The 15,033-nt window shown below is 39.8% G+C and overlaps 1 protein-coding gene across 4 annotated transcripts in view; it reads left to right on the top strand.

Annotated features, from left to right (window-relative positions):
* LOC6554771 (tyrosine-protein phosphatase 99A) overlaps positions 1-15,033 on the top strand; it is a 124,446-nt gene that overhangs the window by 100,683 nt on the left and 8,730 nt on the right. For all 4 annotated transcript variants that reach the window (XM_026976185.1, XM_001981321.3, XM_026976184.1 and 1 more), the window contains 4 exons: positions 9,616-9,819; positions 11,129-11,409; positions 12,848-12,964; positions 14,473-14,612. In XM_026976185.1, coding sequence (XP_026831986.1) covers positions 9,616-9,819; positions 11,129-11,409; positions 12,848-12,964; positions 14,473-14,612 — 742 coding nt within the window. The remainder of the gene's footprint in view (positions 1-9,615; positions 9,820-11,128; positions 11,410-12,847; positions 12,965-14,472; positions 14,613-15,033) is intronic.

Raw genomic sequence — 15,033 nt, 5'->3', positions numbered from 1 at the left:
TAGCAAGGGTGTTGGAAGTGCCCCAATCCGTTCTCAAGTGGGTGTGCGAATAATATCTGTCAGATACTCGCAGTTTGCGCACTGAATGCCGCCATTTTGACAAACAACTGCTGACGAACAGTTTTGATAGTCGAAAAGTGTTGCGAAATAGTTGCAATTAATGGAAATAAACTGGCTGAATGAAGTATTATAGCATTCAGTTCACTTTGATCCTTAATAATGTGAATAGTGTGTGGCTCTACCCGGCTGAAACCGCAACGCAAACAATTTGAACTTAAATATTCCAGTCGCAGCTCGAACTTCTAGCAAAGTGCTTGCCACATAAACTGGCCCCTGTCCATGATCCGTCCACCATCCAGCACATACTCGTATATAGTATATCATACTATATAGTCGCACTCAAAGTCCAAAGTCGGACATGTCGCAGGCGCAGGGTTTGAAAGTTTCTAATACAAATTGGCACAACTTTCGGCTTGTCAACGGCAAACAGGCAGCAACTTTGCTGCGTACTCTCGTATTTTGACAAATGATTTGCGTCTCTGCGGGAAAGCCGAAAAAACAAAAATTCTTAACGAAAATAACTACGTAAAACCGAGTGGAGCTGAGAAAACTTTGATTTTCAACTTTATCCAGATCCAGTGAAAACTTTCTCTCCATCGACCCGTGGAAATTTCACAGGACACTGAGTTATGAACATGACTTGTCAAAAAATACATTAAAAGTGCAAAGTAGTGGAGCTGGCTTCACTGCGAGGATGAAAACAATCATTTAGTAGCCAGCAAATTTGGCCCAACTGAAAATCATAAATCATTGAACTTTTTGCCAGCCACCGCTCCTGCTACTTACTTACTTTCTTCCCTGGAAAACAGCCATCAATCACTTGGCTGGCTTTGCTGCTGTCTTGATTTTAATTTGCAACATGGCTCAAACACACGCGCTCGAGGACTTTCAGGACTTTTGTTGCACAACCGAAAGGCGTGAATCGTGCTCAAGGCGCCTTCGGCACGACTCAGCAATGATAAGCCAGCTGACTAGACTTCCCAAGCACTTTTTACTCCTCGTGGGGAGTGGTGGTGTACAATGGCAGCAGTTGATTCACTTTGAGTTGCGCTTTTCACGACCTGTCACTGGTGTTTTCCTCTGCGGTTTCCACTCACACGTGTGGAGGAAAAACAGCCAGATATGCACACAAATATGCTGCCTACTTATCGGCTGGCGCTAATTTATGAACTCCCACAAGGACCTCCGTCGGAAAACAGCAGAAAAAAATGTAAAAAATGTGGCGGTGATAGGGATGTTCTTTATGAGGATTGAATACTCTTACATTTATATGCTGGAGATAAAAAACAATTTAATGTGAAAAACATGAGTATTTTGATAAATGAACATTCCCTAGCTAAAACCACCATTTCGAGAATACATTTTCATAATTGGTGGGATTTAATTAAAAGGGATTTCTGAATCTAACAAGCTTGAAGAAAACAATAAAGAATTCTATAGCCGAGTTCCCCAGTGCAAACGAGAAATTTCAATGGCCTTATGGACTTTAGAACTTCAGCCTTTGAACATTTTTTAATTTCTACATCAACATAACATCAGAAAAATTAAAAAAAAATTTAAAAAAAAATAAAATTCCTAATTTTAACGCAGATTATTAGAAAATTGCTCCAGAAACATTTAGAGGTATGCCACTTCAAAATCCGATTAAAATTAGTTGAGCTATGGAGTTTAGAACTTCAACCTGGGGACATTTCTTAGTTTTCTATTTCTACAATATCATAACATCAGAAAAATGACAAAAATTTAAAAAAAAAATACAATTTTAAATTTGAATGCAGATTATTAGAGAATTGCTCCAGAAACATTTAGAGGTATGCCACTTCAAAATCCGATTAAAATTAGTTGAGCTATGGAGTTTAGAACTTCACCCTGGGGACATTTCTTAGTTTTCTTGAATTTCTACAATATCATCCCATCAGAAAAGTTACAAAAAAATTGAAAAAAAATAAAATTCCTAATTTGAATGCAGATTATTAGAGAATTGCGCCAGAAACATTTAGAGGTATGCCACTTCAAAATCCGATTAAAATTAGTTGAGCTATGGAGTTTAGAACTTCACCCTGGGGACATTTCTTAGTTTTCTTGAATTTCTACAATATCATAACATCAGAAAAATTACAAAAAAATTAAAAAAAAAAAAATTTTTAAATTTGAATGCAGATTTTTAGAGAATTGCGCCAGAAACATTTAGAGGTATGCCACTTCAAAATCCGATTAAAATTAGTTGAGCTATGGAGTTTAGAACTTCAGCCTGGGGACATTTCTTAGTTTTCTTGAATTTCTACAAAATCATAACATCAGAAAAATGACAAAAATTTAAAAAAAAAATACAATTTTAGATTTGAATGCAGATTATTAGAGAATTGCTCCAGAAACATTTAGAGGTATGCCACTTAAAAATCCGATTAAAATTAGTTGAGCTATGGAGTTTAGAACTTCAGCCTGGGAACATTTCTGAGCTTTCTTGAATTTCTACAAAATCATAACATCAGAAAAATGACAAAAATTTAAAAAAAAAATACAATTTTAGATTTGAATGCAGATTATTAGAGAATTGCTCCAGAAACATTTAGAGGTATGCCACTTCAAAATCCGATTAAAATTAGTTGAGCTATGGAGTTTAGAACTTCAGCCTGGGAACATTTCTGAGCTTTCTTGAATTTCTACAAAATCATAACATCAGAAAAATGACAAAAATTTAAAAAAAAAATACAATTTTAGATTTGAATGCAGATTATTAGAGAATTGCTCCAGAAACATTTAGAGGTATGCCACTTCAAATCCGATTAAAATTAGTTGAGCTATGCAGTTTAGAAGTTCAGCCTGGGGACATTTCTTAGTATTATTGAATTTCTACAAAATCATAACATCAGAAAAATGACAAAAATTTAAAAAAAAAATACAATTTTAAATTTGAATGCAGATTATTAGAGAATTGCTCCAGAAACATTTAGAGGTATGCCACTTCAAAATCCGATTAAAATTAGTTGAGCTATGGAGTTTAGAACTTCAGCCTGGGGACATTTCTTAGTTTTCTTGAATTTCTACAAAATCATAACATCAGAAAAATGACAAAAATTTAAAAAAAAAATACAATTTTAAATTTGAATGCAGATTATTAGAGAATTGCTCTAGAAACATTTAGAGGTATCCCACTTCAAAATCCGATTAAAATTAGTTGAGCTATGGAGTTTAGAACTTCAGCCTGGGGACATTTCTTAGTTTTCTTGAATTTCTACAAAATCATAACATCAGAAAAATGACAAAAATTTAAAAAAAAAATACAATTTTAGATTTGAATGCAGATTATTAGAGAATTGCTCCAGAAACATTTAGAGGTATGCCACTTCAAATCCGATTAAAATTAGTTGAGCTATGCAGTTTAGAAGTTCAGCCTGGGGACATTTCTTAGTATTATTGAATTTCTACAAAATCATAACATCAGAAAAATGACAAAAATTTAAAAAAAAAATACAATTTTAAATTTGAATGCAGATTATTAGAGAATTGCTCCAGAAACATTTAGAGGTATGCCACTTCAAAATCCGATTAAAATTAGTTGAGCTATGGAGTTTAGAACTTCAGCCTGGGGACATTTCTTAGTTTTCTTGAATTTCTACAAAATCATAACATCAGAAAAATGACAAAAATTTAAAAAAAAAATACAATTTTAAATTTGAATGCAGATTATTAGAGAATTGCTCTAGAAACATTTAGAGGTATCCCACTTCAAAATCCGATTAAAATTAGTTGAGCTATGGAGTTTAGAACTTCAGCCTGGGGACATTTCTTAGTTTTCTTGAATTTCTACAAAATCATAACATCAGAAAAATGACAAAAATTTAAAAAAAAATACAATTTTAAATTTGAATGCAGATTATTAGAGAATTGCTCTAAAAACATTTAGAGGTATCCCACTTCAAAATCCGATTAAAATTAGTTGAGCTATGGAGTTTAGAACTTCAGCCTGGGGACATTTCTTAGTTTTCTATTTCTACAATATCATAACATCAGAAAAAAGACAAAAATTTAAAAAAAAAATACAATTTTAAATTTGAATGCAGATTATTAGAGAATTGCTCCAGAAACATTTAGAGGTATGCCACTTCAAAATCCGATTAAAATTAGTTGAGCTATGGAGTTTAGAACTTCAGCCTGGGGACATTTCATAGTTTTCTTGAATTTCTACAAAATCATAACATCAGAAAAATTACAAAAAAATTAAAAAAAAAATAAAATTTTAAATTTGAATGCAGATTATTAGAGAAATTAGAGATTATCTAGAAACATTTAGAGGTATGCCATTTTAAAATCCGATTAAGACATTCTTGCTTTTATAGTTCCTGAGATCGAGGCGTTCGCCTCGGCTATTGATCCTGATCAAGAATATATATACTTTATATGGTCGGAAACGCTTCCTTATGCCTGTTAAATACTTTTAAGCGAATCTAGTTTTGACGTTTATAAATTTTTTTTAGAAATAAATGACCTGCTTTATCCCCAAACACACTTGGCAACGGAGTTATACCCTCATTCTGTAAACGAAAACATTTTGATAGATGGCCTCTGTCGCAGCGACAAAGAAAGCTGGAAAAAAAAACAAAATCAAAATCAAGAACATAGATAAGCCCTTTTTTCTGGAAAAATTCTCGGCTTTTTATAGCCCAACCACGTGCCAACCCGCATTTAGACACGCCCACTCCACTTCTGGGCGGTGGGAGGTAGATAGAAAAATGTTGCCTCGGCGACAACTTCCGCCTAACTGCACTTCAACATGTCAATTCTTCTTCCACCCGCCGCCCATCCAGATGGATGGATATGGATACAACAACAACAAAAAAACTGAGTATAAAATCAACCCCCTGACCGAAACGCCTACGAAAAATGGCAGCTCGGCTTGCATGTGTGTGCTGGCATTTTCCCTCCTTTGGCCAGCACTCCAAGTCACTTGTCATGGAGGCCTTTTGTCTGCCAAAAACCCCAGCTCCCGGCTGAGCGGCGCTTTAAATCATAAACACCTTGTTAGTGCAACAACTCGACACTTTGAACGTGACATTGATGCCTGTTTTTGTGCCGGCAAGCGGAGCCCAAAACAGTTTCCGTGTCTCAAGCATCGAAAAACAAGCGAACTCCGGCCGGAAGGTTGGGTCTGCCCATGTGGATGTGGATGAGGATGGTGGTGGGGTTGAGGATGTGGCCATGGTGAGCCCGAGGTGATGGTGCTTCCATGTGCAACTTCCTGCCGATAACCTTTGGCGCACACACATGCCACAAAAGCCGTCGCCATCGTGTTAGCCTTATCGCTCCGCTCTTGGCCATGGAGCCCATGGAGCTCAGGCAATGCAGCCATCAGCAGAATCGTGACTCCGGACCAGACACCCCGCTTAATTAGCCAACGTATTGCCAAGGACCCGGTTAAAGATCGGCTTAAAGTTGGGCCAGAATTCCAACATAAGAGATGAAAATTTAATAGATTTTATAATTCTATTAAAGGTGTTTATTAGATTTAATGAATATGGAGGAACTGAAGAATGCCAAACTGCCTAAACACCATTTCTATTTCCGGTTCCTATTTCCAACATGACAATAAATATTTCATATATCAACCCTTTGGGGCAACACACGAGTTCTCTGGCTTTGACCCAAAACAAGACACATGTCAAAGGTTTTCAAATGTTGCAAATTAAAGGACATTAGAGTTCGGAATAAAAAGCGAAACAAAGGGCGATCGGTAGATTTCAACTGACAAGCCGAGTGGCAGAAGCACTTTGAAACAAATACTCTGTGTCATTTGCCCATTTGTCAGAGCCAGTGTGTGTGTGAGGGTGTGTGTGCGTGTGTGTATGCCATTTGAAGTGTGTCAGTTGTGTTTTGGCCCCTTCTTTGTGCATTTGACAGTGCTTTGAGTTTAAATAGGGCCAGCGGCATTATGGCTAAATTCCTGTCCGAAGACTTGCCATTACGCAAATTACAGCAATTTGATCCAAATGCCTGTTCGAAAAACGGCTTATAATCAGCCATATCACCTGAGTTCCACGGACTTTTCTGGCAAATTTGGACAAAATCTAAATAATTGAAAGACATTTCATTGGAATAGCAGGGGCTTTATAAGTAAACAGGTCTTTTCCAAATATCTTCCCACTTTAAAGTAAGTTTCCAGCCCGTTTCTTCGCAATCAAAGTTCTCAAAGGAGCTCCCTGCCACACACATACACACAGACGCACGCTCAGGCACCCACACACATACACGTACATATGTGCATTCAAAATGGCCGCCATGTTACTTCCGCTAAGTGCCGGATCCTTTTGGACCATTCACTGTTTGCTCTTGGCCATCAAAGCTTTGGGGGACAAAACTTTGCAGTATTTTTATTTTTTTCACAGCTTGTTGTCGCTGTCGCTGCCGCTGCCGTTTTTTTTTCTGTTTTTTGTTGCATCCTTTTCGTTTTTGGGCTTTATTTCGCATAATTTTTGCGCCTTTGTGCGAATTCTCGGGGCGGTGGAGCCTTTGACGCCATTTGAAAGGCAGTCACCTGCGTTTTTGCCTTCATTTTTGTTTCGCGTGTGGTTGTGTGAGTGTGTGTTTATTCTCTAATTGTTTGTTTGTTTGCTCGCTCGCTCTTATTTACTCTCCGCCCGTCGCCTTTGTTTAGTTTTTACGTCTGGCCAAATCCGTAAAGCAGCTCGTAGCTCGTAAAGTTGGGCAACAACAATGAGGCACGAGGAGCAACAACTAAATAAGGCATATGGCCAACAACAATGGGGCCCCACACTCAACTTGTTTTTATATATCTTCATGTTCGAGCCTTAGTTTTCCCTTTTCCCTTCTTTTTTGCTGCTGCTTCTTGCTCTTCGAGCCATTTGTTGCTGTATATATATGAGTTTTTTTCGAGGCTCAGACAACTTAATGCTATTTGCTCCTCACACACACACACACACACACAAACAAACACACCTTGAAGTCCTCGAGCTTCTGCCTCCTTTTGTTTGGAGTTTTTAACAACTTGAGCACGTCGTCGGTATTGGTTTTTCCAGCCACCACACTCGTTTTCCCAGCGATTTCCCACCTCCGACTACATTTTCCTAGTTATATTTTTTCTACTTCCTGCCTTCGCCTTTGTGAAAATAATCACGCGCGCTTTTGAGTGAGCACAGCAGCCCCTTAGTTTTCCCAGCTTTAGCTTTCCTTTCCGGATTTTCCTTTGCTTTTTCACACTTGGTTACTTCCGGCGCGATGGCTGAGCAAATAGTGGGTAAGGCGCATCTATTGTTTTCTTTTAATTTGCCCAGACATGTCAAACGTGGCGCCTCTTCCATGAGTTCCTTGAGTTCCTTGAGCTCCTTGAGCCAGAATAAAGGACTCTGGAATCGGACTTCTGATAAGGAATGGAATAACTTTGCAGTCTGTAGGGCAATTTAATTGTTATTAATTACAAGTTATTGTGCCAAAAATACATAAATGCCCTTTAATTTTAAGCCATTTTGATTGATTGATAGGGCATATCAAAGCGGTTTTTCCTGGCCCTCAATTATTTATGTTTTATTTGCCAAACACAAACCAATCAGGAGCTTCAAGTGCCCACATAGTCACCTGTCGAGGAGGTGAGCGCTTGCCAGCTGTCTTCTGCGAGTGGCAAACCTATTAACTTTTCTCTCCCCTTTTCCCATTTCCCTGTTGCTGCAAGGACATTTATCGCTGAGCGAGTGAGTGTGTGTGTGTGTGTGTGTGTGGAGCACTTTGTTGCTTAATTGATTTTAATACAAGTTCCCCGCTCCTTTTGCGCCATCGGTCCTCAAGTGAGTCGTTCGCCTTCATAGTTGGAGTTCGAGTCTATAAATTGGCTTTTTCCTTTCCCTTTTTGCAGATGCAGCAGCTGCCTGTCCATTTCCCATTTCCATTTCCGTTTGCAATTGCAGGGGCACAGGCCAAGGATGAAGTACACGAAGAAATTGGAGTGAAACGGGCGGGCAAATGGGAGTGAATGGCGCGGAGGGCAAAGGCAAAGGCAAAGAAAGTAGAAATGCCATTTATTGAATTGTATAAATTTCTATACATCGACAGCGACTGTTTATTCTGCCCAGCCAACTGTTCATGTGTGGGCTTCTCTTTTTCTTACTGGCTTGCACGGAGAGAAATAATATACATATAACCAAAAGTCTAAGTTCACAAGTGTCATTTGTAAAACTTCGTTATAAGAAGTTGTAAAACGTCATAGGAATCGTATATGGTTACCTTGAGACCCCGATTTTCGCTCAGTGCACAAGGCCACTTGGGGTGTGTGTTTGGCTAAGCTTTATCGCATTTGCATGGCAAAAGTCTCGAGCGGAGTAGGGTCAAGTGCCCGTTACCGTTTCTGTCCCGCCCTCGGGTCACTCATTTGTTCTTTTGATTGCAGAGCGTTTTTGCTCGTTGGCCGGGCTTTTGTTGTATTAGTAAAATAAATTACCATTTAGTGCTTTTTGCCACTTGCACACACACAAAGGAAAGGACCCACACAACACACACACACACAAGAACCCTTTGGCTGTCACACATGGTCGAGTGTTGTCCTTTGGCTTGCAAATGAAATTATTGCCAGGGCTTTTGCATCCGCCGGTTTGCTGGATTATAAGCCACCATCTGTATCTGTGTCTGTGTGTGCCTGTATGGGTGTGCATCTGTGTGTGTTACCCCACTGGCAAGTGCAGGCCATAATAAATTGCTAGCAATCGCATTTCCGTTTCTTTATGCGCTTCGATTACGATGCGCTTTACTTGCGCCAATTCTTTTCTTCTTTCCCCCTCGTAATTGAATATATAATTTTTTTTTTCCCCCACCCTTGCACACAAGCACACACTCACAGCACACACACACACACATGGATCGCCTGCCATTTGAATATAAATTGTTTTATCTGCTGCTGCAAAATATTCATTTCAATTTATTTTACTTTTCTTCATTCGATTGCTCGGCTTCCTGCTCTTTTTACGATTTTGTTTTGCCTGCTCCCGTTTTTCTTTATTAAATAAATTATTTATGCATTGTCATTTGGCTTGCCATTTTCTATGTGCAGACGCCGCTAAGTATGCCAACATATTTTGTTTACAAATTCGGGATTACTTTTGAGAAAGTTGCTGGTTTTGCTGCTTTGCAGGCAGACTTTTAATACATTAAACAGCTGCGACGACTTTGATAACTCATGAGTTGGGAATCAACTTTTATGGCCGTAAATCATACAAATCAAGGGTGCATACGAAAGTCGTGTGATCCGAAAATAAAATAAATATATACGCTTCCAGGAATATATAAGCATTTTAAATATTTAGAATCTAAAAACATATTTTCAAGACATTGTATGCTTTAATTCTAAGATGTTTAAGAGATTATGTCTCAAAACGGAAATATCAAAGAGGGTATCTTATATTCCACACCTACCCTTAAAAATACTCCACCACTCCCGTTTGTTGAACTTTGTGGTTCTAAGCCGAAGCATATGCAACATGGCCTAAGAACATGGGTAAATTTAACATTTGACTTTTGTACTCATCCCCGCACTTTATTTACTTTCCTTTGCAGTGCCAAGCAAACCGCAGAACCTAACCATCCTGGATGTATCGGCCAACAGCATCACGATGTCCTGGCATCCCCCAAAGAATCAGAACGGAGCCATCGCCGGTTACCACGTGTTCCACATCCACGACAACCAAACCGGCGTGGAAATCGTGAAGAACTCTCGCAATTCGGTGGAAACACTCATTCACTTCGAGCTGCAGAATTTACGTGAGTTCGACTACGTTTTCGAAATATCTATATTACTTTTATTTGGGGTTCATTTAGCGAACCCAGCGTAAAAGGTTTTGAAACTTTTAATTTATTCACTCGATAAGTTTTCGAAAGCCCTGGTCGATCAAAGGGTTTTCAAGTTGTCCTCGCCGATTGGTGACCCCCGTCAAGTTGCGAACTCGACATTAAACTGTCAGCAGTCGAACGCCCTCATTGTGAAGAGCCGGGCAACTTTTCCGGCCTGCCCATGGCGCGAAATGGAAATGGAAAATGGAAAACTCCTTGAACCTGCCGGAGGACCTATTATTACCCATAATTGAGGCTCCAGCCAAATTGTTTGCCAGCTGCTTTGTAATTAAATAGTTGCAAGTGCTCGCTTGCCACTTTCTGTTTGCCAACAACTTTTGACGCTTATAACTTGCACACCCCAAAGTCGGCTAATTTTCCTGATTAAGGCGTGAGCTGAGTCCTCGGAGTCTTCTGCGACGGAGAATACATCCGCAGGATATGCCGCGCCAGAAGAAGCTACTTAGGAGGCTCCTGCTAGAAAAGTGCCGTGGTTTTTGGAGGTTTTTAGGCGCCCCCATGCAATTAACTTGCTACAAAGTTATGTGCCGCATTCCACATTCTCATGCAGCCACATTGTTTAATTTAATTACACGACTTCGGATGCAGGATGCACCTGCTAACTTCTGCTCGGAAATTCCCGGGCAAAGGAGCCTCCTTTTTGCGGCATGCTGGGCCGCCATGGCAACGTTTAATTATTTCCAAATTTAATCCAAGTAGATGTCAGCAGTTTCTCTTGTTAATTAAATCCAATTTAAGCTGACAGCGCCGCTTGAAGCGATTCCTCTTTGCTTTTTGTTTTTCCCCGCCATGAAAAATCAATTCATTGTTATTGTTGCCCCTGTCCCATGCATTTTCGCTGAGTAAAATTTAATTATAAAGCCGCACAGCAGCCGCCATACCGCCATACCGCCTTCCCCTCCCTTCCCCTCCTTACCCCGCATCCAGTGACATGCGGCGACGCATCTCATAATGAGCAGCAAAAAGATGCCCGCCGCTCAATTTAAGGTGGCAGGCGGCGTGGCAGGTGCCCCACATATTCGCGAAAAACAACTGACATTCCCTGGAGGTATTTACGACCAATAAATGCCTCAACTGTCGCATGCAAATGCACTCGACTGCAAATTAAGCGAATTAAAGGCTTACGAAATGCAGGTCCTTGAATAATTACTTTTGATTTTCCAGTCCCATAGCTAGTAGTTTTATATCCTGTAATGCTATATGTAATACCCATTTACAGGACCCTACACCGACTACCGTGTGATAGTGAAGGCATTCACCACCAAGAACGAGGGCGAACCCTCCGACCAAATTGCCCAGCGCACGGATGTGGGAGGACCCAGTGCTCCGGCGATTGTGAACCTCACTTGCCACTCCCAGGAGTCCATCACAATTCGCTGGCGAAGACCCTACGAGTTCTACAACACCATCGACTTTTACATCATCAAAACGCGTTTGGCTGGCCAGGATACGCATCGGGATATAAGGATTAATGCCTCGGCGAAGGAACTAGAAACTGCGGTAAGTCTTTACTCCTAAAAGTAAAATTTCACACTATGGCTTAACTTATTAAGAACATTAAGTTTGAACTTCAGTTTACAGCCACAATATATTCTAGCAATTTTAAGGACATGTTCAAACTTACAACTCGCAAGAGCTGGAATTAAATATTTCTGTATAGAAAGGCAAAACAAATGTAAGTGAATTAGTCCCTTTGGAGTCTGGCACTAATATGTCATCCGCAAGATTTGGCGAAAATAAAAGAGTTTGCCGCGCTGTTAGCCAACATTTTGTTGACCCGCCAAGTGGGCAGCATTGTTGTCCACCCTGCGATATGTCAATCGAGTCGGCTTATCGCGGCCATTTGGCCCGGTCTGCGGCCCATAAAAAGCGAAAAGTTCTATGATAAACGGCCTAATACAGACAGATATTCGGGCGGAAAAACGAGACAAAAATGGGGAGCGGCAGTAATAATTGCATTTTTATGCAGCAAACAACAAACGGCATAGAATAAAACCCACCTGCCACGGTACCTGTAAATATTTTATACGAATTCCACATGGAAAAAATGCAACATGCACACACACCCATTGAAATCCCACCGCCCACCTGCGAAAATAAATTAAATTTATGTTGTTTTTCCTGTCCGCCTTTGTGCCGCGTCTTCCCATTTTATTTAGCGCCTGAAATGGACGTCACAAAAAATAAAACATAACGCCAAAAGTAAATAAATAAAAATAAAAGTTTGTCGTGGGGAATGTGGCGAGGCAAACAAATTTCGCAACAATAAAATGTTATCATACACATAGCTGACTTTTTCCATATCTGAAAACTAGTTGGATCCTTGTTTAGTCCTGTTTTCCCCCCCTTCAGGACCTTCTATCTTTTTCTGGCTCCTCTGTCGCCAGGCTTTTGTTTTTGGCCAGTTAAAAATATTTTTGTAATTGAAATATTCTGCAGCGGCAAACAAGCTTGCTGTTGAACAACTAAACAACAGAAATGGCAATAATTTTACCTTTGTTTTTCATTGTTAGTTGGCGAATATGAATGCCAAATATTTAGCTTTTCCATATCAAGGAGACGGAATGCGAAGTTAAATGGAAACTAAATTAGAAATGTTTCTCGTACGCAAGGAAAATTCTTGTTTGGATCAACTAAATTAGTTAAACAAAGAGTAGAATGCATTTTAGAAATTTGTTGACACGTTTCCATTAACTGAAGGAATTTTGAGGAGTTGAGCATCAAAAAGTTTGAACATGGAAAGCAGTTTATTTATTTTAAAAAGTATTTGAATGTATGAAAACAAAAAAATATTTAAAACGCACGACTTTCCATTGACCATTTCCATTTTATATTAAAATAATATTTCCTTTAGTTTTGCTCTCTTTAAAGTTCGAATTTATATATGCATTAATAAAACACGATTATAACACTACTTGTTTTGCCTACTCCTTTGCAGATGATACTTCAAAACCTAACAACCAATTCGTACTACGAGGTCAAAGTGGCAGCGGCAACGTTCAGTGTCATAAATCCAAAGAAAATTGTGCTGGGCAAATTCTCGGAGTCAAGGATTGTAAGTAGCGCATGAAGATATCAAGTGCAATCCGCAGAGCGAACCAACACCTGCCACAAGGCGGAAAAACTTGGCATTTTCTTTTGGGGAGGCGGGGGTAGATGCGAGGCAGGGGGCGTGGCACGCCATAAAGTTGGCAGCCTCGCCGTTGTCAGTTTCCATATCAGATTACATGTCCAAAAAGGAAGCAGGCTGCTTCTTTTTTGCGGAGTAGGTGTTACAGAAAACTTATTTTGTTGCGAAAATTCCAAATTTCCTGGCCAAAATATTCAGAGTATGTTGCTGTACTGCTCAAGTAACTTTACCTTTTTATGATACTTCCTATTTTGTTTCTATGCATTATTGAGTGCTTGCCGAACGGACCCCGGGGCGTATGCGTAATGTGAATCCTAGGCGCATTCAATGGACTACACACAACAATGAATATCGCCACCACTTAAACTTGGCCTACACTACAAGAAATGGGATAAAATAGTATTGTGGAACAATGCTAATCGATTTTTTCATTTATGGAATCAAAATAGGCTTTTTAAATGGGTTCTCAAAGGCTTTCTAACCAAAATGGTGAAGTTGAAACTACACATTTAGAACTGTTACAATTGCAAAAAGAAATACATATTTTAAATAGGTATAGGTATACTTTCGCTGAACATGTAGTGGGAAAACCATATCCTTTGAAAAACAAGAATGTAAGGCTTCTTCCTGTGCACCTGCGTTTATTGACATTTCAACCTGTCATAACAACATCCTTAATGACATTCTACACAAACGCAGACGCACACACACACACAAGCCGCAAACTTTGTTGCATGCATAAAATATAATCCGAAGTTGTGGCTGAAATATAGCAATTTAGTTGACCTCAAGTTTCTGGCCAGGGGTGGGGTCAACTGGGAGGCAAGGGGACGCCCTCATAAGTATGCAGCAATATTTTTCGTGGCTCTAGCCACCCTGCCTCCCACTCATTCATAATTCATTGCCATTGTTGTTGCTGGCCCGCCTGAATTTCAAGTGGCCTGCACCTTTTGGCCGCATTTACATGGCCCGTTGCCATTTTCCGCTCGGCGCACACAAAAAGTCCCCAACTCCCCGCGAAATGGCGCTCATTTAAATCCTTTCTTCTTCGGGTGGCAGCAAAAATCGTATGCAAAATGCGGAAATAAACAAGCGCAAATAAAGAGTGCGCGAAAAACAAACAAAGGCAGCGGAAAATCAACAAAAAAACACAACTCCAGTATGATGATAACTGAGGCACACACATTTGTAACGCATTCGCTTCATACGAGTACACAGGAAACAAATGTGACCAACACTTTAGCTTTGTTATTCGCACGATGCAATTCATAGTTTGCTATATATGCCAGTGCCTTTCATTGGAAATTAGTGCTGATTGCTTGATCAATATAGAGCATAAACTTAATAAATTTGGTATATTTGGTATAAGAGGATCAGCACATATGTATCTCATGCCTTAATGGAATATTCAAATATCTGCTAAACTCTTCCAGATTCAACTGCAACCGAACTGCGAGAAACTGCAACCGCTGCTGCGGCAATCGCATAATGACTACAATCTGGCCGTTCTGGTGGGCATCATCTTCAGCTGCTTCGGCATCATCCTGATCATCATGGCCTTCTTCCTGTGGAGGTAAGTGGCGCTCTGTGGCGCGATATCCCGAACTGAATCCCAAAATAAAACCCAAGATATAGCAGAAACAAGTGCAGATACGGCAGCTGCTTTCCCGAGACAGTCGCGTGCAGTTCCACAAATAAAACTGGGAAAGTGTTGTCAAAGTGCTGAGTGCAAAGCCCTGTACTCCCACTCCCTCGATGGAATTTGGGGTTTAAAAATAAACCTAAAATAAACCAGGGACAGCAAATCGAGTCAGTTGCAGCTATAGAATCTCGGAATTTAGTATCTCCCAGCTCAGGGAAGTGAAAAATTCTCGGAATCTGTGCCTATAATGGTTCGTGGTTATTTCTAATTACAAAAATTATCTTTGATGCGCTACTGACTTCATTAAATGGCATACTTATCCAATTACCGAATGAAATGCAGAAAAACCCGT

The sequence above is a fragment of the Drosophila erecta genome, unplaced genomic scaffold (genome assembly GCF_003286155.1).
Source record: "Drosophila erecta strain 14021-0224.00,06,07 unplaced genomic scaffold, DereRS2 tig00000000-arrow-pilon, whole genome shotgun sequence".
Lineage (NCBI taxonomy): Eukaryota > Metazoa > Arthropoda > Insecta > Diptera > Drosophilidae > Drosophila > Drosophila erecta.
The sequence above is the reverse complement of the archived record's forward strand: the minus strand, read 5'-3'. Positions and strand labels throughout refer to the sequence as shown.